General features: G+C 36.7%; 1 protein-coding gene across 4 annotated transcripts in view; it reads right to left on the minus strand.

The window, feature by feature from the left end:
- MLLT10 (MLLT10 histone lysine methyltransferase DOT1L cofactor) overlaps nt 1–27,025 on the minus strand; it is a 123,988-nt gene that overhangs the window by 59,028 nt on the left and 37,935 nt on the right. For 3 of the 4 annotated variants that reach the window (XM_054649485.2, XM_054649477.2, XM_054649532.2), the window contains 4 exons: nt 23,553–23,656; nt 19,355–19,448; nt 17,294–17,389; nt 5,185–5,280 (listed from right to left, as the gene is read on the minus strand). In XM_054649485.2, coding sequence (XP_054505460.1) covers nt 5,185–5,280; nt 17,294–17,389; nt 19,355–19,448; nt 23,553–23,656 — 390 coding nt within the window. The remainder of the gene's footprint in view (nt 1–5,184; nt 5,281–17,293; nt 17,390–19,354; nt 19,449–23,552; nt 23,657–27,025) is intronic. The other variant, XM_054649494.2, reaches the window with a different exon arrangement.

Below are 27,025 nucleotides of genomic sequence, written 5' to 3' on the forward strand. Positions count from 1 at the left end.
TTCCATCAGCAATGAAACTGTTCAAGGTGTCAAAACCTAAGAACTTGGATTTTTAAGACTTTACAGCCTCAACACCAAACCAAAATCAGCTCGCTGGCATGTGAACCATCCCCCATTCATCCAATTCCTTAAGAATCACCAAGTAAAGAAGACACATGAGACAGCTGACCGAGACACACTTACTTCAAACTCACTCTCTGACAGGTAAAAAAACACTCTTGAGCTCCCAATGCAAATTGCTGCCTCAACCCCCATCCACCCCCAAGATTTCCAGCCCTTTTCCTACACTCATACACTCTCCATAGGGCTTTCAAAAATTTCATCTTTATGTCCATTATTTTTCTGTTAAATTTTACCAGAATTGTTCCTATTGGTGAACAATAATCAAAAGAGGTTTCACAGAAAGTAATTAGGTGGGAAGGGAAACTGCATGCACAATATCAGGAAACCATACAAGGGAATATTATTGTTCTCATGATTGAAAAAAATGTGGAATTGTGGTAACAGAATTTTAATAATGTAAGAAAGAAAATGAAAGCAAAATCAGGAAAAAGAAAAAAAAATCTACTCTTATTTATACTCAAGACACCTAGTAAAACAGCTTCTTTTAAAAATATATACATCAAACCTAGAAATTACTTATCTGTTCAAAAAGAGCTTGTCTGTTTTTCAGTTCTTTACAGAATAGAATTTAAAATAGTGTCTACAGTTATATCTCCATTAAAGACCACACAAACACATGCCTCTTAAAATTGAGCATACACACATGTTTTCCCTGCCCCCAGTGAGATGCTTGCTGAATTTAGGCCTACAACAGAATGTTTCTTCATCTTTACAGAAAGCTTTGTATAGCAGCTGTACAAAGTTTTCCATATTTTACTAAAATAGATAAGACATTTACATAAACCTTACTTTTCAGTTGCAAATGACAGAAGACAACTAAATATACAAGCTTTGAGGAAAGCAAATACTTCAATCTATTTGCATACCAGGCCAGGCAATGACGAGTAGGCATTAATTTGCAAACACTGTGCTGTGATTTGGTTTGACTGCAAGTCTGAATCCCACTCCTGGCAGATTTTGAAGAATATGCATGCACAACACAGTTCTGCTTTGGAAAATTCTGCTCCCACAGCTATTTGCGTTTCAGAAGGTGCTGTAAGGTGTACTGAAATCTACATGCTTACTCAGAGAATCATAACACAAACATGATGAAATATACCCTAAGCACAGAGAGCTACTGTCATTTTTACATTCTCCATCTATCACTGTGCACCCTGAAGAGCAACACCATCCATCTGCAGCAAGTCTTAAAACTTCTGGGGATTTATGGCAAACATGCAATAATCAGTCTTGGTACACACAGTACGTGCCAAGGTTTGAGTGGCCTTTAGCCCTGTACAGATCAGTACAGAGCTGTAACCTTGCACAGAGAGGGGAATTACACAGCAGGTAATTCTCCACAAAAATGACAGGTGGTAAGGGCAGAGTCTGAGCAAAAACCAACCAACCCAAAAAAACCCCCAAAACCAACACTGGGTTTGCATGGCCGGGTTTTTCGGGGGGGGGGGGGCTATAGGGGAGGCTTCTGTGAGAAGCTGCCAGAGGCATCCTCCATGTCCAGGAGAGCCAAGTCCAGCTGGCCTCAGGACTGACCCAACACTGGCCAGGGCTGAGCCCATCAGAAATTGTGGTAACACCTCTGTGAGAAAATACTGAAGAAAGAAAAACCAGAAAGGGTAATTGGGAAGATGTAACTGCAGCCAGAGAAGGACCAAGAACATGTGAGAGAATCAACTCTGCAGACATCAAGGGTAGTGAAGAAAGAGAAGGAGGAGATGCTCCAGGCACCAGAGCCGAGATTCCCCTGAATCCCATGAAGACCATGGTGAAGCAGCTGTGCCCCTGTAGCCCATGGGGATGCAGAGATCGACCTGCAGCCCTGGAATAAACCCACACCAGAACAAGTGGATGCCTGAGAGGAGGCTGTGACCCCATGGATCAGGCTCCTGGCAGGACCTGGAGACCCATGGAGAAAGGAGTCCATGATGGAGCAGGTTTCCTCACAGGACTTGTAACCCTGTGGGGGATCCACACTGGACTGCATCCTGTGGAGAAGTGATCCATGTTGCAGCAGTCAATGGAGAAGTGCAGCCCATGGGATGGACTCAGGATGGAGGAGTTTGTGAAGCACTGTCTCCCATGGGAGGGATGCTGGAGCTGGGGAGGACTCTTCTCCTTAAGCAGCTACAGGAGCAACCAGTGACAAACTGACCACATCCCTCACTCCCCATCTCCCCACACTGCTGGAGGGAGCCAAAGCTCAAAACATGAGACAGAAACTTTTTACCAGGAGTAAATATGGGGCTGATGGCTCCTCCCAACTAAGAAGGCAGGCAGAAGAGGCAGTAAAGAATTCAAATTCCTAAGTCATTGTAGCTCCTCTTCACACATTCTATATCTATGTCCCAAAAGTGGAAAAAATGTAGTGCTAATACATTAATCAAAGAGTAGTCAGGCATTTCTTATTTCAAACTTTTTCAAACTTAACTGATTCAGACTGAACAACATTTGCTATGACATTACAGGGATACACAAAAGTGCCTCTCAAAATAGCAGGGGCTGGAATCTCAGTAAAATTTCTTGGAATTAAATTCTGCAGAACCAACAGGCAATTCAACCTCACTAACAGAAGGTAAATTCAGTTTATCGTGCAGTTTTTCATGATTCTATCTAAAGAAACCACTCATCCAGATAAAAACATGCTTTAAGACATCACCTGAATAAACGGTCATTACCACTGGATTTAAAAGGTTTAACGTCTTTAAAAAGGAAAAACAAATTTCATTTCAAATTTCAGTTTCCTCCACAGGAACATTATGGTAGCAGAAGTGATTATATACCACAATAAAGTCATGCATTCAATACAAAGAAAGACTGCTGTGAAATAGAGATCAGGTTCAAAACAATTCTAGCAATTCCAGTTAAAAGGACACATAAAAGGAATACATTAATGCAACATTCTGAACCAAATATTCATCTTAGAAAAAAATAAAGCTTGTTTCATTACTAAAATTTCAGTTTTGAGGAACACTTTACAAGTTTATAATCAAGAAAAGCAAATTCCTGTAAATGGTGTTAAAAGGACTTGAAAAAATCAACTGAAGGAACTAGCCACAGCAAAAAAAAAAAAATCACTTCTATATATCCAGTAGATACTTTTTAAAAATACATGATCGCACTTAGGAACCTCTGAACAGCAATTTTCCAATAAAAACACCAATAAAAAGCTGAACACCAATTTTCCTGATGATTTGAACCACTATAAAAAATGTCAATAAACAAAGCAAACAGGTTAGGTAAAGAAAATCCACATGCAAAAGATTAAATTAAAAACGAAAAGGGCATGACTATATTCAAATTCCAGAATTAATATTCTGTTTTAGTTTAATGAAGTTATAATTAAAGTTCTAGAATTAGAGATTTTCTGTTCACTTTAGTGTTTGCCCTAGCTCATCCCTGTGACTATCCATAGCAGTAAACCTTGTAATTAGGGAAAAGATAGGGCAAACAAAGTAATTAGAAATAAGCTTAGCAGGAAAACAGGAACCAACTATGTCTTTGGCATTAAAAGCAAATTCCCATAGGCAGGATGCAAAAGATAATCAATATTTCTATATATTTTTTTAACTTTTACAGAAATACACAATAATATCACTTCTTGTAAAAACTTATGATGATTAGATAATCAAAGTACAAGAGGGATATAATTGAAGAAAGGTAGGATCATACACAGTATAAAAACTAAACAAAGGTTGTAAAATTTAAAGAAGTTTCCATACAAGTTCCCACATAGCCTCTCTTACAGGCTATGAATTTTAGAAGTTGTCTCAGACTCAAAAGGAAAATGTTTAGGGCAAATTAATAAAATGAAATAACCAATCATGTGGACCAGTCAATAGTATAACCTAATTTCAACAGAAACTGTCACACTCACTGATTGCAATCTCTAATTGCTCTTAAATCAAACCAGCAAAGTGGTAAATTGATTCTACCTTTTCTTCTATTTTTTTTAACAGAGAGTTATTGAGAGTTTCAGAAAACCACTGACTACTAAGTCTCACTTGACACAAGAGCATCAAAGAGAATACAGCAGAACAAGAAACAAGACTCTCAACAGAAGTGTGAGCTCCTAATGATGGGATGTTAGCAGTTATGAATTCTCAAGTTAATAATCTTACTACGGAGAATAAAGAAATATGTGAAGCATAGTAAAAATCTAACTTTCTTGGAGATTATTCTTGAAATTGATACCACTAGTTGAGAGAATAATTCCAGAGACCAGAGAAAGTTGGTATTTCAATTGTTTCAGCCTGTCCTGATGAGGTCTTGGTGTACCATATGCAAACACACATTTGTTGAATGCAACACCTCAGCAACCAAACCACACACGGTTAACACAAGCCTCAACACCTTACAGGATGATCTCTGCATATTAAGCACAATCCAACTCAAACCATCGTTCCCTGACTCGGATGTCAAACATCTCCACATGAATGGGACACATTCTTTCCAAGTCTGAAATCAGAAAACCTATTTCTCAATAGCACTGCCCACTCTGTAACACCAACATTAGTGTCATTTTATTGGTGGATAGTAGAAGTGATTCTTGCTGAGTACAATGAGAACTGTCATTCTTTAACCCTGTATGTTGCTGCTCGGATTAGGTATTTTCTAACACATAACAGAAAGGGAAGGTTAGAGACCATAACAGAACAACCTGCTAATAAGGCAAATTTTCAGTGTATGAAGCGGGAGCTATAATTTCATAACTACCAGTTTTAAATGCTTACAGGTTCAGTGTCAGCTCAGCATACACAAGTGAATTTTGAAGGGAAGGCTTTCTAAAACTTCTCAAGTTGTTAAATATACCTCAGTTAAGGAAAATTTACTGGAGCATCACTGGCACCTGAATCAAAATTTAAGTACAAAACTCTAAGCCTTTCTCCATATGAAAACCTTCAAGTATTTTAGGATTTTACATTACAGGAAAAAATACAAAGAATGCTTGATAATTATAGAATTTATACCATTATAAAGCTCCTGTATATATAGTAGAATGATTACATCATGAAATTTTGACATAAGTAACTGAAGTGGAAGAGAAAAAACACATTGACTTACTTTTTCTGTAGTTACAGTAAGAGATGGAACCAAAGATGGGGAGGACTCCGACTGCTTCTTGTATTTTTGCTTGTGTTTATCTTTCTCTTTATATTTCTGTAAGTTGTAAAGACAATAAAAGCTAAGTTCAGCTTCACCTTTCACATAACCCAATCTATATTGCATCAAGTGTTATCAAAACTGAAGAGATGTGGCAATAATGTCCTGTGCTTTGGAAAACACATTAATGCTCTGAATGTTTTATAATGTAATTTTATAAAGTGCATCAACTGAAATTGTTCAATAATAACCAGCATTTATGAATGCACTGTTGTTAGTATAACCCATCTTTACAATAATCACTTAATCAACAAAAGAAACTGAACTAAAACCAGAGAAATGGCTTCTGTTTCAAAGATCTTCGTTCATTTTCCATCAAAGATTTCTATCTATCTGCATCTCTGCACCCGCACAGTATTTTTTGTTGGGATACTAATGTAAATTAATGCAAGGTTTTAGCTTTGGCTCCCCTACTGACATCTCCATGCATAAGAATGGGAAATCTGATTTAGATTTCATTTCCAAAAAAGGGACATACATTTTACAGACTAAATAAGTATTTTCCATGGTAAACTGAATAAAATATCAAAGCTATACAAATCAAATGTGCTTTCTAAAAGAGCTGAGAATGTAATCAGTTTTTTAATTTTTATTTCTTAAACATGAATGAAGCACTGGCAGTGTGAATAAAATTGTGCCAACGGAGAGAAAATAACTTCTTATCCCAGAGCCTTTATAGTATAACAGAAGTCTTTCATACTGGCAGAAATCAATTTTTGCAGGATTACAGAATCAGACATAAATTGTATTTGTTTGAATAGTTTAGACAAATACTTTACAAAAACAGTGAGTCTGACAAAACTAACAATTAAACTTAGAACACAGAAGTTCAGTATTTTTTCCAGTCTAATCATAAACAAGTAATTTTTTCTTAGCAATGCAATATGGTTTCCTTAGACAGTCAGTGTTAGAAGATGCAAGGAAACTGCAGCTGGGAAAGAAAGTTACTTAAAGCTAGTGGCACTCAAGTATTTAATTTCTTTAATTATATATTTGTGGAATTTTTGTGAACTAACACAAAACTCTGCAGAACAGCACAATGCACAGCTATTAGTTCAGACTGCTTCTACAGAGAGCTAGTAAAAAACGTGCAACCATATGGATTGACACAAGGAGTTCAAAAATCCCACTGAGCAGCTTGGGAAGATGTGTAAGTCTAAACAGCCATATAAAAACTCAGTAACTGTTCTGAATCTTAAAAACTACCCATGCTGATCTTTCTCTATCAAAATGATTGTCCAAACTTTCAAAAGAACATCATTTGTTCAACAGCAACTGCCCAACCACTCTCACCAAGCACCAGGACAAGATGCAATATGTGGATGCTCTATTAAGGTATGACCAAGTATCACCTTTCTATTTCTGTCACAATGGAAGAAATATCAGAAACTTTTTTCATGGAATCAGCCTGAGAGAGTAAAAGAATGAATTTTTAATTTCTCCAGTAAAGTAAAATTGGTTAACTGACAACCTAGATGCAAAGCTGAAAGCAAAACACTTTTATCTCTACCTTTATGAACTGTAAATACCAGGTGACTGACTTAGTGATCACCTTGTTTCTAACCAGCCCAAATCCTTTTAACTAAACTAATTTTGCCAGGAATGAAATACAGTTTAACCAAGAAAGTTAATAAATCAAGTAAAAAAACTATAAGCACCAAGATATTATGTAGAACTATACTTGCTAGATACAATACATTAAGTCCTTTTAATCCTTGTACACTTCTTAAAACACAAAGACAAGTACACTTTAAAAAGCTGATAGGCATTTCTAGGTCTGGGGTTTTTACACACTCAAGTGAACTTGGTTTTTTTTTTTTTCCACTCTGCCATATGCATAGAAATATGGAGTTTTCCCCTTCATAATAAAGTGAGCAGGGGTCATAATTACAATGGCATACACCACAAGGTAGGTTTTAAATTTTTTCAATCTAATATAGGCTTGTTGAAGGAGCTTTAGATCAGGGAGGCTGTGTTTGTTTTCTTTTGTGTTTTTCTCAAGGAGAGATTGTTTGTTTGTCTCTTTTTGCACCTGGAAAACATATTAGAAAGGAAAAAAAACTACTATGGAGAGGAAGGATTCAAATGCACTGCACAGTCTTTTCAATAACATCTTAAATGTAACAATCCCTAAAGTGCTACACACACTAGCAGAAAAGCAAGCAGGAATCAAGGAAAAACAGAAGCATCTACACCAAGACTGCCATGTTATCCACTGGTTCTGTTGATACAAAGACTTGCAACAGTGCTAAGCTACCAAACTTACTACATCATCAGTGGATGTGTTTAGAAAAACTTGATTAACGATTTCATTGAATCCCAGACAAGCTTCAAGAAGGAAGCTATGGAATGGCTAACCAATGTCTGAGTTTCTTTGGCTTTTATCATTCTACTGGGAAATTCAAATCATCCTAAAGAATTTTTTTATTTATAATTTTGGAGCCAAGGGGCAATGACTTTAATACACTTTAGGATGAAACTTCACAACAATAACAGCAAACAATAAGAAAACTTGTAAATGAACATGTTTTACAATCTTTTCTGTTGAATTTTCTAGTGTTCTTTTACTTCCCATGTTAATTTCATCTAAAAGGCAAAGAACAATAAAATTCTGACCAAAGGAACACTTAAGAGGACTTCAAATTACATTTTGTAACACACCGAAATCAACATCAGTCCCTACACATAAGGAGGTGTCAGGAAGGACAAGGGACACAAGAACAGCAAGAAAGAAAAGGACATAACTCAGTGTCTGGAAAGAATATACTTGATTTCTGTAAGGTGAAGCATCAGCAACCACATCAAATTCCTCCCCCAGATCCAAACCACCAAGACAAAGTTTGCCAGGACAGCTTACCAAGGTTACAGCTTTCCACTGAAAGCTACTGCAGGGGTAACCCATTCAAAGGCCTTCTGCATCCAAATATCTCAAACACAAGACATCTGCTGTCCTTAACTCTACATTTCCTCCTTCTTTTATGTTATACCTCCTCTCACAATTTTTTCCTTTTTTCCTTTTCTTTTATTATCTTTTTTCTTCCCAAGGAAAGTTGAGAAGCATTACTTTTGAATGTGAATTGACTTCAAATGCATACCACATCAAAGAACTGGAGAACAGTGCAGGAAAATCTCTGAAAGAAATGCTCAGCCTTTACACTGATAAGAATAAAAATTTCAACAAGCTGCTGAGACTGCTGAAGAGACATAGCTCCTGCAAAATGACTTGCGGTTGCACCCTCTTCTACCACAAAGATGCATAAAAAGTCTAAGAAGAGTTCTGAAATATCCACTTTGGAATTCAGAAAAAGATTAACAGAGGGACATGAATTCCCACAATATTTAACAAATATGACAGCTTTCAATCAAGTCTGTCTCAAAGGCCACACAAACTAGCCATCTTCCCTACTTTCACAAAACCAACAAACTGTTAGCTCCCAATAGACAACTCTGCATGCTTCACTTTTTTAAGATCTCTATTCAGTCACAGCTCTAAAAAACCTCCAAAAAAAGGTAGCAACAACTCACCAAGATAAACATTCATACATAAAACCACATGAGAGTTCTCCATTCTAAGGAAGGTAATGATATCAAATGTCTAATCTTTTACAAGCTTTATTGTAAGGAAAATAAAGGACAGGAAAAAAAATTACTCTTAACAAGGAATGAAAATAATATTGCCAGTGAGTGAAAGCTAAGGGAGCATTAAAGGCAGGCAAAACACACATATCCCATTTATATACTTAGGAATGAGTTCAGATGTTCCAAACTCCTGTGCAAAGCTGATAAATGCAATCTGTACATTCTGTAAAACAGAAGACACAATTCCAAGGAAGAACATATGAAAAAATAAAGGGCCAACAACAAAATTGCCAAAAGAAACTTTAATCTTGGTTCACAAGACCAGATTCAGGCAGCTCCTGAAATCTTTCTTACTGTAACAAAAATAAGGCATGATTGCCATGTGGCCCTTGGGTAAGCACCTGTAACAATGCTGGTCCTGAACAACTTGAAGAGCCTGGATTTATGGTGCAGCTAAATACCAATACAGAATGCCTCAAGTTCATGCATCATGATTAATCAGAAAGCTTTATTTCTCACCAGGGATCTCATTTTTGGCTTTTGTTTCTTACCTAAAAAATTATGCAATCCCATCTTAACTCCAACAGTTACATGTTTCTAGATAACAAAACAAATATGGTGCAAAATTTCTGGAATTCTACAGCACCTGCTGTGCATTACTTTCTTGTAGAGGAGGGGGTAGGTGAATGAAGAAGGGGATGGAAATGTATTCTGATTGCTTCTGTTTCTCTCACAAAGATTCAATCTACAAAATTATTACATAATATGACTTCACAAATACACTTTGGTTCCAATTCTTCATTTTTTAAGCTCATTTACTTGTTTTATCACTCTAAATATCAACACTTGCTCATTCATTTTCTTTAACTTACTTTCAGAGAAACATTTGTCAGACCAGTGAAAAAGACCAGCATCTCATCAAAATATCAAATTAAGGATGCATGTGTAACTACATTTTAGCTGGGATCTGTTACCAGCAAAAGAGATATAATAAAATGTATCTTTTCAAACTTTGGACTTCAATGTTTGGAAAAAATGAATAACACAAGTGAACAATAAATAGTTCACTTCTAATGAACGAGAATTTCTTCTAATACAGAAGAAATGAATGAGTTCAGCTTTTCCTTTAAATGGCATTAATAATTCATAACATTTCCACATGGAAGTATCATTTAACTTGTTAAAGGTATTTACACCTATTTGCAATTCATTTTTGTCTCAGGAATGCATAGCCCTCTTGAAAGGGGTTTCTACAGGAGTTTATTTGATTAAAATACATTCCAAAGTTGGGCATTTAACAGTTCACTGTTACAAAAGAACAAAAAGGTTTTCTGACCCCACTCTCACCTTTCTCAGAGTGCTTAGTGTCAGACCTCCTGTCTGCCCACTCAAACTGCTGAACAGCAGCAACAAAAAAATAAGTGGAGAGTCTTCTGTTGTTTTAGTGAGCCACATTATTTTTGTGAAGAACATGAAAGATGGACAGTAACAGGAATAGACAGATGCAGAACAGAGAAGCAAGAGCTCATGAGTTCAGGGAACAGGAGACTAACTTCTCTTTTGGAAGAATTAAAACACATGCACACTATCAGCAACTACCAGTGCTTACTCCTTCCAAACCAAACTGCTTGGATTGACCTTGACTTACTGCATTTTTATGCCTTCTCTATTACAGAAATCCTTATCCTCCACTACCTTTGGCTGTTTCAAGTTTTTAAACCTCAACAACATTTTAAAATCTACTTTTCTTACTGATTATTAAACAAAATCATCTGAATGCCTAAATCCCTCATTTTTCAGCTGCTTTTGACATCCTCAAATAATGTTAATGTATCAGAATGCTCTATTAGCACAGAGTACTCATATCAGTTCTTTGTAATTTATAGATTTTCTGCACTTTGTGTCACCAAACACTGCAAATCCTGAGCTGTCACATCACAACTAGCATCCTCAATGGAAAGCTGTGCTTAGTTCTTGCTCATCCCAAATAAGAGGCCAGATCTGCTTGGCCTCCTATGTAGGACTAGTAGCTATTAGCAATATAATCATAATGACCACAATCCCCAAGTTTCAAACTCAAATCCTAATATCTCTTATTTTTATAAGAACAGCCCTTTCTCAGGCATCCATCTACCTAGCATTTTAAACAGTAGAATCCACAGCAGAAAAATTCAGTGCAGTAGCAGTGCTGCTGCAGTCACAGTAACAAAAGGATACAGGTAAGAGATAGTTTATAGAGAGAAGTAGGACACTACTGCCAGCATTATTCATATACATATAACTCTAAGCATAATTTGTTTTTAAGAACAGTTCTTGATTCAATTACTTAAATACTCAAAAGCTTCACTTAAATGAATAATGGTCATAATTTTAACCATCAATGGTAAAAAGACTCAAGAATCAATAATAAAAATGCCATCCAAAGCTTCTATGAGGTGCAAGACTACCAACACTTATCCAGAATGAATTAGTCCTTAGATATTTCATACTAAAATACACTGCTTTTGTTATTTGCAGTTTAATATTAATTGTTAGTAATAGATATGCAGTGCCAAACACTTGAGTAGCACTTTCTAACTTCAAAAATGGTGCAATATTACCTAACCAATGCAACTATGCATTGTCAGTGCTCACCTTCATTCCTTCCTATAAAAATTACAAGTTTGAATTACGTATTATATTACATGCTGTGAAATGCTCCACTGTATGCAAGGTAACCTAAAGATATCTGTCACATACATATCATGAAATAGGCAAACAGAAGGAATCCATTCAATTTTCCTGTCTCTGTCAGCTTAACATCATAGATCATCTTTAACTGCATATACTCTACCAGAACCCAAGACACGGTATGGGTGAAATATACAACTTCATAAAAAAGTATCAACATCACCTTCTAGAAACTGTTACAAAGCACTAGTAATCTTGTATTAATCCAGAATCCAAAGCCAAGAAAAAGAACTTTCAAAGCACCTTCTACTTCTGCATCTCTCACAGTACTAGCTACAGAATTGAAATCATGCTGATTGTGAATGGTATAGAGTTAATTTACTTCACCTAGTTGGTGTGGGGCTGTGTTTTGGACTTGTGCTGAAAACAGTGTTGATAATGCAGGAATGTTTTCATTTTTGCTGAGCAGCCCTTATACAGGGCCAAGGCCCTTTCTGCTTCTCACCCCACCAGCATGTGGGCTGGAGGTGCACCAAAACCTGGGAAGGGACACAGCTAATGACCAAAGATATCCCTCCCACACCGTAGGACATCACACTCAGCAGATAAAAGTCAGGGAAGAAGAAGAAAGGTGGGATGTTCAGAGTGATAGCATTTATCTTCCCAAGTAACAGTTACAACTAATGGAGCCCTGCATTCCTGGGGATGCCTGAACACCTGCCTGCCCATGGGAAGTGGTGAATGAATTCCTTCTTCTTGCTTGCATGCACATTTCTGCTTTATCTATTAAACTGTCTTTATGTCAACCCACCAGTTTTTTCACTTTTACCCTTCTGATTCTCTCCCCCATCCCATAAGGGAGGAGAATGAGCAAGTGGCTGTGTGAGGGTGAGCTGCTGGCTAGGGGTTTTATTTTCTTTCACAGTAAAAGACTAAAATGTGTACTTTGAGATGGAAAAAGATAGTTGTAACCTAAGCAGCCTTACAAAATTCTACATCTTGCAGACTACTTTTTAGGTATACCTGAGGTGGTATGCTTGTCATTTTGATCTTATAATAATTAACTAATCCCAGCTGACAAGCTTAATGCTACTGAGGTGTTTGCTGTGCTAATGTATACTAAAAGCATTACTCTTTTTTCAGTAATATATATAATGTGTTACTGTAAGGTTAAAAAAATATGAGGGAGTCAAATCAGTAACTCCATTATAATCTTGAGAATTGAGACAGGAAGTTCCTACTTTTTCTCTTACTAAAATAAAAGAAAATATAAATTGAGCTTATATTCTTAAGTATTTTTTCTTGACCTCAACAAGAGATCATTGTGCTGGTGCCAGCTCCAGTAAATGTCATGCAGTTGATTATCAGGATGACAGTTGTATACACAGAACACTGCACAAATTGACAGAGAATTTTAGTGAGCAACAAGTCAAACCAGACTGTCACTCTTCCTCTTAATCCTGCAGATAAAAATATCTATTACTAAATACACTCAGATAGAGTAGCTTTCTAATGAAATTTTGTTTACATGGCCACATGCTGTCAGTATTCCCAAACAGTTAGACTTCCAACAGAATTTGACATGAAGAGATGTATTAAAAAAGAAAAGACTACACTCCTATGAAAGTCAATACAGAACAGGTGTCCAGAAAGAGAAACCCTCTTCACTGGCAACAACAGTAGAGACGGAAGGATGAAAGTATCTCTCTTTTCAAACCCATGGAACCCAAAAATTCAGTTTTAGGAAACAGGAACTGGGTTCTGCATCTTAGATAGATATTAGTGTGTCTATACACTGAAATACATGTGGTTTATATTTACTGATCAGCTTTTAGAGGTGTTTCAGAGGCATGCTTCTTTCCCTCTGACTGAACAGAATTTAGAGTAAGTTAACACGGACACACATCACCATTTGCATCTATACCACACAGTTCTTATTCAAATAATATTTATCCAGTATTACTTCAATTACTAAAATTGAAATAATTTCAAAGTGGTTGCAAACCACTTTTCTTCTAGTTATCTTTAGCATTCTTACAATTTTGCTTCAGACATCAAAAGCAGTTGAAAGGATTAAACAGTCAAATATATTAAACTGATTAACAAAACTTACAAATTTAATAAAAATGCAATGGGATACTACATTACTGAGATGAGTTTGGAGCTTTTTCCCCCTAAAAAGTTACATAAAACCCCCAATGTTCAAGTAGCATCATTTAGTTTATGAAATGAGGCAATTCAGAGGAATGACACAATTAGAATCATCTTTAAAACACTCTATACAGCACTATAAAGTGACTCCTTGGGACTAAAATAAGATTTTTTTGTTGTTGTTTTTCAAGAGAAAAAAGAAGCCACTGCTTATGCACTGAATGATAACCCAAAAACCTGCAATCTGATCCAATTTTTACCACAGAATCTTCTGTGATGCACAGCAGGTCCATTTTACCTTTTCTCAGTCAGTTGTGCAGACAGTGAAGAAATGCCCCAGGAACACTTGATCTGAGCATTTACAACGCGCCTTGTAACAGCTCACACAGCTCATTAAACTCATTAAAAAGCATCCAGCACCTTTCTCCCAAATGAAATTCACTACCCTGACACATGAGCACAGGCTCCAGCACAGCACACAGGCGAAGTCTGGGCAGTTCCAAGCCCAGTTCCAAACCAGCACACAGCCTATGGGAACTCTCAATGCAGAGACATGGTTTAAATCTCCCCCTCCCATGGGCCTAACAACCAAACTCCCAGCCACGGTGGAACACAGTGAGTGTGACACACAGCCACAACCTGTTCTGAGGTGTTCCAGTTTCTACCCACAGAATCAGAAAAGCTGTAATGTTTCTTTAAGAACAAAAGCAGCAAAAGGATGCCCACCATGCATTAGTAGCTCAGTGTTTAGGACACTTATCCTGGCTCCTGCATTTTAGGTTCTCCTCTGATGCTCTCCAACTTCTGTGATAGTGACAAGAGGCCCTTTGTTACTATTTTATGCTTTCTGCCTCTTCAATCACTTCTTAGACATCTGCAGTCTTGAGTCACAAGCCCATTTTTGTTTAATTTACACTATATGAGCCACTACAGCAGAGTTTTAAATTCTCTCTTCCTGCTCAGTTCAGACCAAAGCACTTCTAGTAGAAAAGGCACCTGTATCATTCAGCTGCTATACAGTAGTTTTTTATTATTACAGTAGTTTTATATTATTACTACATAATATATTCACATTTTTCCAAAGTCATAAACACACAAAGTTAGTAATGTTGCCTATTTTTTTCATGTTAGTGGCAAAAAAAGACTTTAATTATACAAAGGTCAATTCCAGATATGTTTAGTTCCTTCTTTAGTCCTTCCAAATATAAGACTGCCAGTAACATTAAAGCAAGGCATTCTTCCACAGCCTCATGGTGGCCTAAGTTTTCCCAAGAAAGCCTGAGTGAGTACCTGGGCCCTGAAGAAAAGGGATATTTTAATGGAATGTCAAGTGACATACTACTAATTCTCTTTAGAAGGGACACAGCCTCATCACTAAATCATTTCAAGGTAGCATCTCTGCCACAGAAACTAACAATGCTTAGGCAGTAGTAATCAGAATATAATGAAGCTATTTGTTCTGTAGCTTCAACATCATCATGAAAATTAAATCATACCTAAGGTTTGGTTAGAATTGTTCAGGGTTTTTTTTATTATTATACCCTTACATATTAGTTACCAATTTTGTTGGCAGCATGCCCAGAAGAGACTAAATACACTATGGAAGGGAAACACAGGCTTTCAGCTGAGCCTGTTTGTAAAAATGACAGTTACCTATATTAACATTTCAGACCAACTGCTTCTTACTGCAGTGTAATACTTCACATGCACAAATGGACAGGTTTTGAGGTCTTAGGAAGAAAAGTAGTTCCAAACCACAACTCATACAGCTACCGCTTGGCAAAACAGAAAGCTTTAATGATGCCTACAGATCAGATCATCCCAATTTCCAAAGAATGAAGATGAAAGATACAGCAGAAACTACAGTGGTCTTGAGGGGGATTTGGGTGCCACACACACACACAAACACTACTGTATCAGTGAAGAAAGATATAAATATTTACTATAATATGACAAAAATCTAGATTCTCCCGTGATTTACAAAAGAGGAAATAAGGAAAGCCACCCTAAAAAACTGCCCTACTCCTCCAAGATATTTAATACAGTTTATCAAATACACAGCATAAGATGAAAAAATAGCTGACACCATTGACTGAACACACTCCCTTTGAAAGTCCCTCCAAGTGTACCCTCTAGATCACACAGGTATGACCTGGGAAGCATAGTATCTTTAGTCAAATTCATTTAAAGAAAGACAGAAAGTAAAACCCAAAATAAAACAAAATCCACAAACCCACCAACTTAGATGTTTTGTGAGTAAAAAATTCATGCATGCACTTTGATAAAACATGACCTAAAATATGACAGTAGTGAAAAACTAAGAAGAAAACATGGCAAATATTAGTAAGGGTTTATCATGCAACTAATTCTGTAGTGTGTAATCAAAATTGGTTTTTCTACCGACACGTTACTAAGAAAAAAGAAGTCTGCCAAAACCCCATACTTTTATTATTTTAGCCCTAAATTTAGATTTAGAGGTACAACCAGATAAAGACACAACCAGATATCTGCATTACCAGATAAAGACAGAATGATTCACGTACACCATTAAACAAGTCTAAAGATTAGATTTTTTCTACGATTATCCAAGAACAACTGGCAATCAATATCCATCCAAAATGGAAGGGATCTTAAAATCCAAATCAAATATTAAGGAGACTAAGAGTCTAAAGAGTGACATTTGCTATTCAATTTCCCATTTCTATAAATATAGTTCCTTTGTATAATACACATTTGGTCAAAAGATTCTTTGATTCCAATTTTTATGTAATGATTTTTAATAATGGAAAACTAAGTTTACCCACATCCACACAAAATCCTATTAAGCTACTTGTATAGGATATGTGCTAGTGAGCAGCTTTGTATGTATTCTTAGAGGCCTAAAAAAAGTGCCAAAGCATATTTGAATTATTGTGTCTGTTATCACCCTCTGTTTAGACGACAAACTTCCTACAGACAACTGTTAATGCAGCAGTAATAAAGACCTAAAAATAGTAATCATGATAGATTTCAAATTAGTTTCTAATAATATGCAAAGTCAGATCATTAAAAGAGTATGGCAACATTAGAAATCAGCAGTTATGTCCTTTGTACACTCACAGCAAGATTTCCCAGGTGAGTAAGAAGGTATTTTGCCAGTACAGTGGGCTTGACCACTGGTACCAGTAAAATGTGTCAAGAAGAGATGTCAGGTCTTTGATGAGAGGAAGATATAACAGGTTGAAACATAAGGAATTAGATGCACGTGTTTATCCACACAGTTGCTAAAATCTGTACTGCTGGTTTTCTTCTTTGTGTAGTCACAAAGGGTACACAAGAAAAGCTCTAACAGAAAATTAAAGCAAAGTAAGTTGCATGGAACAGCCTTCCCAATGGATATGTTTCAGTATCACAAAACTGAATGCAAACAGAAATAGAGAAGTGCACGTACAAATGCACCTGAAGAGATTTCCTAATTGGATGCCAGTACCTATGGTTTATCACGTGTTATTTACTATTCAGTGGTTCAGAACAAGATTTTCTTCACGCTTTTCAGCCAAAATTAAATTTACCAGAAAGGGCTACTTTTAAGCAGATGTGCCACATAATTAGCAACGACAAATCCACTTACTTTTTTCTCCTTCTCATGATGTTTATCCTGAGAGTGAGAGGAAGAATCACTTAAACTTTGATCATATGACCTATTAGATCCCCGTTTGCTCTTTTTCTAAAAAGAGAAAATATATTTATGGACAGAGAAAAGGAACCATTTGAATAAATAAAAAGTATAAAGCATTTCCACTGACAAGATGCTTTATTGCTTGAGGAAACAAACTTCAGTGCTTCAGTTACTGGAAAGCTGACTAATTACTGACACTAAAATTCACAAGACTACTGAATACATACCAGGAAAAAAGCCTGTCCCTGTATCAACTTTTACACCTCCCACAAATTTGCAAGATATGCTTTCCACAGAGAAATGAAATATGCCACTTTTTAAAGGTTAAAAGATGCTAGACACATTTTCAAGTTTTCATAACATAAAACAAAAAAGATGCTGCTCAAATGAGTATCACATGAAACCACAGTAATGCCCTGACACATGCTTGAAATGCATTGTAAGGTGACTTCATGATTTATTTATTATTCAAGCGATCTGTCTGGTATATTTTCATTAAAATGGATTAAAAACCAGGATAAAGAATGCTACAGTCATGTCTGTGATTATAACTGGCAGATGTAATTGCCTGTATTTCTGTAATGTCTGAGAACCTAATTCAGGACTGCAAATACTTTATGCTAGGCCAGTGTTCTAAATGTTGGTTTTCTTGTAACTGAGGAAGCATTTAAAGACACTTCAGGGCACTCTTTTGTCAACAAGTTTTCAGTGGAATAGTAGATGTAGAACACCCACCATCTTCAGCAGTAAATACTATGCACCTGTATTTACCAGGCATTAACAGTCATAACAATCCTAAAGAAAAATTGAAACACTTAAAACAATCTTGCCAGTCTTTACTGTTCTTACCACTACAGCTTTGTAATGGAAAGCTAACTAACTGTATGTCAAATATAGAGTTATGTCTTTATCATAAAACTTGGGTTTTAAATAAACATACCTGTTCTCAATCATAGCAGCACTGCTACATTCAAATCAAAGGCATAACAGTGTAAAGGTTTGCCTTTGCCACTAAATAAGAGACCGTTTTCACTTTTTTTTGTAAATACTTAGCTCAAAATAGCAAAAAAAAAAAAAATCTTAGCCTAGTAAGGGCCTAGAAAGCCCTGATTTGTCTTCATTATGAAGCAAATTCATCAGTATTCACAAAGGCACAAAACTAACCTCACCAAGCTAATCTTGTAGAAACTAAATTGTTGACTGGTCCTGTGTTTTTACCCTGCTGCAACCTAAAAGTCACACCAAGTACTCAACTTTTTTAACAGTGAAAAATAATCTGCACGTTAAACTATATTTACAAGCGTATCTGAACATAAGTCTGCATATTTTATTATTAATGAATAACATTTCTTCAACATCGGTAAGCCCCTCAAGTCCACACACTCGCACATGTACACAGAAACAGATATCTGGAACTGTCAAACTATTAAAAAGTGAAAGGAAAGACTCCAGAGGTCTGATCCAAAACCTTCTGCATTAACTAAGAAATTTCAATGTTTTTCTTTTCTTGTTTGTTTTTTAAAAATTAAACCTCAGGTCACGGTCACTTCCTTAAGGTTGTGTTTCAGAGAACCTACAAGAAGGGAATACTCACTGGCTACACAGTGAGAGACAGAACAAAAGAGGTTGGGCAGAAGAGTAATAGAAGCAGAAAAATATGGAGTGCTTCTTTATTCTCTAGAAGTAGTATTTTCTAGTTTACTCCAAAATGGACTGAATTCCTAGAAGGCACCTAAACAAATAGCAAAAGAAAACATTCCAGGAACTCAATGAAAAAAACCCACTAAATGTGCATGCTATTTCTGGCAGAGGGGGAAAACCCACACATCTATAAAGTAACCACTTATAAAAACATTTCCAGCTAGCACTTCTGGAACTGTGATTAAAACATTGTTTTAATGAAATACAACCTACTTTTTGAACTACATGAAAATATTATTTCTAATGCTAATGGCAACTCAGAATAAAAAATAAGTCAGTAACATTTATTTATAGAATTTAATAAATACATACCAGTTTATTAAAATGGTATTTACAGTAGCCGCAGTATTGGACGTTATCTGCACCATTGCCTTCCTCTTCACAAAGAAGTCCTGCAAACTGTGCACTAAAAATAAACCAGACAACATTCAAGGAAAGCCATTTTACACCAGTTTGTACCACAATATCACAGCTGATAACATATGGTTCCTTATATCTGCAATTAGTAAGAGATTTCCACACAAATAACTTCCAGTGGCATGTGAACACACAACCAACCTTTGTAGCCCAGGGAAAAACATATATAATTCATATTTTGGCCTGTTGCCTTTTGTCAGAATCTTTAAGTCACTCACACAAGCTTACAGCTAGCACATCTACATTTACTATGCAGCTACTTGCACAAAGAAATAAACAAAGCAATCTACAATGACTCTTAGCTCAAATTCAAGCAAAAAATTATCTAAGGAAAGAACAGCTTTTAACAAAACCATACTGTAGTTCCAAAGAAGAGTTTTTCAGAACTTGCATACATGCGTCTGTGATTCGCAATGAAAATTACTGGGGTTTTTTTTAATCTAACTTGAATTACATAGTAAATCAAACTGTTTTTACTAGTTTAAAATACTGTGGCAGGGTAATCTCTTTTAAAAAGATCAACAACTACAAGTTGCATTGACTAGACCAATTATTACCTTATTCTAGTATAATTTTTACAAAACAATTTTGGTTTTCACCATTTGTAATGTTGATATATCTTCTTTATCAAAACCAACTTAGATATTGACAAACCAAATATTGTTAAATTTTCCATATCATTTTCATTCCCACACGTCAGAGTTTAGGATTTTTCCTTTTGTTTCTTTCCCTTAGGGAATCTTCTCCCATATGTTGCTAGGAGACAACAACGACTGGTTACTTAAGAGAGAAAAAAGAAGTTGCCAAACTCGGGGGAGGAGGGCACCTGGCTGCGTTTCTCTTATCTGAGGGTTTCTCTGGGAAGGGCAGAGATAGCAGAGAATGGGGCTGGGGAAAAGGGGGCTGGGGAAAAGGGGACTGGGGAAAAGGGGACTGGGGAAAAGGGGGCTGGGGCAGCTGCCAGCTCTAGAGAGCTCTCGCACAGGGAGGGGAGAGAGGCTGCAGTCGCTGTGGGGAGAACTGGTCACCACTGCGGGGTTCAGCCTCCTGCTGCCTTTCTGCTGCCGTGAGCCGCCCGCAGGAGCGGCTGCTGCTCTGGGCCCTTACTGGCATCATAACTCACCAAACAGGGGACCCTCCTTCACATCTGGTACTGCCGAGGGGAAGCCCCGCGAGTCTCCCCCATCCCTCCCCCAAGGGAATCACTCCCTGCCCTGTTCGAGAGGCCGATGCCACTGCCCTGCCGCCCGCCCATCTTCTGTGCCACCTCTCGGTTTTTGCTGCACTGCAGCCCCACAGCCTCTGCATGCGCAGGTTCCACATGCGCAGGTTCCAGCTACAGCTGCGGAGTTTCTGATACATATCGAGAAGAATAGTGGATTTGTCTTTACAAACAAGCTGTGGGTCTGCTGGTAGATAAAACTAGCACTGGGAGATAAAAGAAACAATGGGAAGGACTCCACTGATTGATGAATGGAAAAAAGATATTTGCTTTTACAAAAAAACTTTAGGTTTGCTGATAAATCAAATTAGACATTGAAAGGTGAAAGAAACAATGGAGAAGAAAAACCCCTAAATTCCATAAGAATTAAAAATTAAAAGGGAGGGTTATACATTAGAGGGGAATCTCTTGGTATATCAGGCATTCCGGGAAGTCTGTACTTTTCAAGTACCTCAGCCAATGGGGAATGAGAGAAGGGAAATGCAGCCGGGAAATGGGGATAAAAAGGAGGCTGCGTCCTCCAAAAAATTGAGAGATCCCAGGGGAATGTCCCATGGCCTCTCCCTTTATTCGAATAAAGTAAAAGGACTTCTCTGTCTCCTTTTTGGACATAAACCTCTGGTGATTGTGGATTAATTTTCCTAATAATCTCATCTACCACTCCAGGACTGTGTCCGTCCCTGCCGTTCCAGCTCGCTGCTTCCGAGGGTCCCGCTGGAGCACCAGGATCGACTGCCCCAAGGGGTTTCCAAGGCAAAGCCTCTCTTGCATCCCTTCCCGTCTGGGCCAAGCCGCCATTACCGCGCCACGCTCCCCGAGCTGAGCACAGCGCCCCCGGGCAGGAGCCAGCAGCGCCCCTGCCGGCCGGGCCCGGAACTGCGCGCACGGGGAAATGGTGCGAGGAGCGAGGCGGGACTGACCGAGCGCTCCTGGGGCTGCCGGCTGGCTTGTCCTTTGGTTTGTGCTTTGGTTTGTTGTGGCTGCCACTGTTTTTGTTTGTTTGTTATACACATACAGACTGGTAAATAACTGTTATTCCTTTTCACGCATCCTTGCCTGAAAGATCCTTAATTCCAAAGTTACAATAATTCGGAGGGAGGGGGTCAATACTCTCCATTCTAAGGCAGGCTCCTGCCTTCCTTGGCAGACGCCTGTCTTTCAAACAAAGACATCATAATAATGCAATGGTACAGTCAAAATATACACGGGAGTACTTAAATTAAAGATTATATTATGTGGTTCATTTTCACAGATTTTTAAAAATATGTTCCTGGAAAACCCAGAAATACTAAATACATGCAAATCTGCAGCTGATACCAACTAGAAAAAAATAATTAAGAGGATGTCTTTAAGCAAAGATGTATTGTTTCTAAGTTTCACTTGCAAAAAACATGCACTGAAGCTCATTTTTCATTAGACAATCATTCTGATAATCCCAATTTGATACACCTTGCCCTGGATTTCTGGTAGTCTTCACAATTTTCTTCCATTTTTTTTTAACATTACAGAAACCTCTAATTATCTCCAGCCATACTACTACTCTCCAGCTAGATATAATTTTGTAGTATAGACCATGTTTCTGAACCAAAACATTCTAAAAAGTGGCAAGATAGCTGTTTTAATTTTCAATTTAAGGTCTCATGCTCTTCACAGCATTCAGGGTTTTAGAAAAAAGTAAGAAGATGAAAAGGACTCTTGTATGTACCCAAGGGTTTGAAAGGAAAGAGACCTTTTCATACAAGCACTTGGATGTACACATTTTTTCACATCTCTAAGTAATACCTTTACATGGTATGCATGCTTTGAGGAACACAATCCATTTTCACCATAAAAAGAAACTTGACATTGATCACATCCAATGAAAAATCAGATGCTTATGAAAGAATAAAACCTGCAAAGTAGTCAAACAATTTTTAAAAAAATGAAGAGTTGCCAAGATTATCAGCACCAAAACAATGGAATTAAACCTTTCAAGATCTCCACAAGACATACAAATTATCACTTGGGTACACTGAAGAAAATACATTTAACTGGTCATGAAGCAGCATACTGGGGCAGTCATAAAACAGGTAAATCCACAGATTATGTAGCTAGACAGCCTAGATAAATCTGCCTGCTACTGTAAAATAACTCCTGCTGAAATTGAAGAAACAAATAATGCCTGCAAATTTTGGAGTGGAACTCTTTTTGCTTCCTTTTACCTGTTGACATGTCGTTTAATCTAATTATCCAGCCTCTTTTAGAAGTTCATAAAGTGAAACAAATATCTCCTGAACGCAAGGAAAACTAAGTATCTTAAAGTGGAATGAATCAGATGGTGGAGGACACAGCTTTTTTTCCTCCAGCAGTAACACATGAAATCTGAATAGTTCAGGATGATCTGTACCATTTAGATAAAACCAGTGAAGTGAGTTACTCCCAAATGTCTGGAAATCCATACTGGAAAGGGTGAGTTTAGTGCTGTTTTACATACAGCTCAGTAATTTTCCCACTGATTTACCAAAAGTAAACATCAAAATCAGTTAGCAGGCAATGCTAAAAAACAATGCCCTCATACTCCCATATCCTATTAAACATCCTCTAAGAAAAATAAGCTAAGACCAAGAAAAAACTCCAAACTCCCCTATACTTATTCACAGGAGTCCACACCATTTGATACCACCCAAGGGAGTATTATCAGACTGTTTCTGCAGCTCACAGCAAAATCTATGCTGCCACTGCCATATTGTTAGTAAACACTATTATAAAAACAAACCATTTTGCTGTATTTCTTTACTCAAAAGATGTACTAAATAAGGAGCTTATTCATTACACCATGTGAATTGATTCTTTCTGGAACATCAGAGATATTAAATAATAAAATATACTTACCATGTTACATGAAAAGCTTGTCGACATCCATGTTTATTACATGTCATACAAGCACCAGTGGCTGCTTTACTTTCTCTGCCTTGTTCATCACAAATATAGCATGTCTATCAAAGAGAAAATACTTAATTTCATAAGAAGTATACAAAACAAATTCTGTTACAGGAGATCCTAGGCTGAGAACTACTGGATTTTGCAGCTAAGGTGGTTTAAGAACTTCTTTATGAAAGTCTAATCATGCTTGTTAGCAGAAGGAGATCACCTGGTAGACTCTTGGGATTTGTGTAACACTTCACCAACGTTAAGGCAGTACAATTACTAATTTGCTTACATTTCATACCATTGTCAACAAGCCAAAGGGTTAAACAGACAAGGGTTAGTAGCATTAGGCTTCCCAACTGTCCTTGCTTTCAAGTTTGCATTGATGTCCTTTTAAGTCTCAATCATTTTCATATTCATTTAATATAACCTGTATTTGTGGAATTCAGAAACATCAGACTGAGTGCCTAATAGTGTAATATGCCATATGGTGTGTGTGTGTGTGTGTGTGTGTATATCTACACAATTACAAAAAGCCTGCAAACTTGAAATTTTATTTGTACATTTGGTGCAAAGAATTTTGCAAGTGTCATAGCATGTTTCAATATTCGTATGATGCTCAGCTACTTTTAATTAAATTGGTGTTTAACCAAACTCTGCTTTGTTTGGATGACTATTTCAGTATGACTTTGACACCCCTAAAAACATATTGTAAATTAATCAATCAAGAACTTTCTGTAAAAAAGCTTGATTGAGTATACCAAACACATTCCAACCTCCAAAACAAGCTATTTAGTACCTGGAAATCTCTTCATAGCATTTCTATCAATTTATTTCTTTTACTGGGATGCCATGGCAATTTTTAATCTTTTCAAAAACATTCTTAGTAAAACAGAAGAAAGACATTTTAAAAATCCAAATTCTTCCTCACTATTCAATACTTTTTCTTTTTTTAACAAGTGGCTGATAAATATGGATACATACTGTATGGAAGCTCACTACTGTAATAGGTGTCACTACAATCTCTCACCAGCATTCCATGGAAAAAATCAGGCAAAACTAAATCTCTTTTCACTTTTTCCTGTCCTAATTACTGAAAGAGCATTTAGAGAGATTCTATATAATATCACATTCATGTGTAAAATTTAACAATTTTAGAAGAGATTCTTAATGAAAGTATCACCCAGTACTGAGGTGGATTAAATGTTTGTTTTTATATGAGAGAACTTTACTGAGTATTAAACATTAAGGGCACTCCTACCTCTGTAGAAACCTCATTGTAAGATACTTAATGAGAAAAGAGAAACTTCTTTATGCCAAAAAATAAAATTGCCTCTATTTTATCTGACTAACAATTTTATCACAACCTCCTTTTAGTGAGACAGAGAATGAGTAGAATAATAAATGCAAACAACAACAATCATGGGTAGCAGAAAACATAGTGGGAAAAATGGACCAGGAGACCACTGAATTTTTTTTTTTAAATTATATAATGCAAAACCAGTCTTAGACAGGAAAATGAGTGAAATTCTGAGATCAGAATAGCCTGTTACAGAGGTTTTAAGAACAACATTTAACAGGAGGTGTCAGCTAACTAAAGCATTTTTGTTAATATGCAAGACTTGAAGGTAGGAGAGTAATTCTTGTACAGTTTCCACACTACTTTAAAAGCTAATATATCCTAAAATCATACCCTATAACCTAACATTTAAAAGATCAGAAAGGGGATAATCCTACTTAATTCTTTGCCTTGCTTCTTTTGTACCTCAAGGTGGTGAACACTGATAATTCAGTTGTTTGACAGGGTCTGAGACTGGCTGCTTTTTAGCTTTCCATACCATGACCTGACACATTTAGATTTTAGGAATGAACAAGGTCATGATCTATCAACCTCATCTGAGTCACTATATTAAGTGTAAGCAACTTCAAAGTAAGATACCTCTATAAACAGAGAGTTCAATAAACCCCATAAAACTCAATCTCCAATTACTTTCTGTTTTTTTCAAAGTTTTGTTTCAAGTTCTTACAGTTTTTTTCATCACTGAAGAAAAGCAATACAAGCATTCCACTTAGTAGAGACGTTGACTCCCATTTTTCAGTATTTACACTACATGTAGGATCTCTGTTTTGGGACCTCTTGGAGCAATTTACAGTAAAATGACTGAAAAATGACTACATTATTAACAAGTTTAAATGCAACATGGTGGACTGACTACTCATTTTAAGAAGCTCAAAGAACTTTCCTACAATAGTCATGAGAAGCATTAAACCTGTTTCCTAGTATTCCATATGAAACAGGGACAAAGAAGGTTCCAACAGACAGTAAGTTCTCTACAGATGAGCTTCTCATATTTGTACCTTCTCTTAGACACGTAACAATTCCAGAAGCCTGAAAACCTTTGCCTTTCTTTCACAAAGGAAGATTTGCATGGATTTGCAAATCCATACAAATGCCACACCTCTGAAGCCTCTGAAATGTGGAAGTTTAAAACTGTGTCCTACCACCTACAACTGCACTCTTCTTCAAAGCTCTTAAGAGAAGAGAGCACTCTCCCAAATTCACTGGAAAAGAAGCAAAAGCTTTTGATTCAGCAAGGAAATTTTACTCAGAAACCAAACAAATATCTTACTTCCTTTAAAGGCAAAATATATATTTTGCACAGCTGTCTTTATGTTACTGTCAGTATTTTCCCTTCAAAGATTCAAAGTGTAAACCTTCTTTGCAAAAGCAAAGACAGAAGGGAAGATGACACAAAAAAATTATAAGGCAAAAAGTAATTTCAGAAATAGTTTACACATAACAGCTACCCAATGGCATTCTCTGATCACAAAATCAAACCTAGGAACTGTACAGAAATTTCTCATTGTTGCAGCAAGTCCTGAAAGAAAAGTTTGCCAGCTGCATTCACTACAAGGCGAATGAAGAAACTCCAAATGCACTTATCTTTAAATCAGTTCTTAAAAGACATTCCTAAAAGCAGTAATTACATAAAATTATCACATAGTTTCAAATGAACCTGAAAGAGGCAAAAGAAGCTGACATAAAATAAATATATCTTATCCACGCATAACCACCCAAGGAATCAGAAAAACCAATTTCTGGAAAGAAGAGCAACTAATAGCTCATTTCTTTTTTGGAAGCAACAGTGTTAGAAGAGCTGTCCTGATAGCTAACTCATTAATCAAATCATTCCGTGGATTCATTCTGTAATTTGATGGTTTTTATCCCTGAAACAGGCAAACTTCAGGGAAAGAGCAGCCAAATATCTCTATATGGACAAGTCCCATGCTTTGGTATCTACAGCATTTCTTCTTGTGTTTAAGATTATTGTACTTGGAAATACTGCATATTATAATATAAATATATTTGCACAGTATTATAATAATATTATAATATTATTATAATACTGTGCAAACAAGTGCACAGGGAAAATTCC

Source organism: Agelaius phoeniceus, chromosome 1 (assembly GCF_051311805.1).
Source record: "Agelaius phoeniceus isolate bAgePho1 chromosome 1, bAgePho1.hap1, whole genome shotgun sequence".
NCBI lineage: Eukaryota > Metazoa > Chordata > Aves > Passeriformes > Icteridae > Agelaius > Agelaius phoeniceus.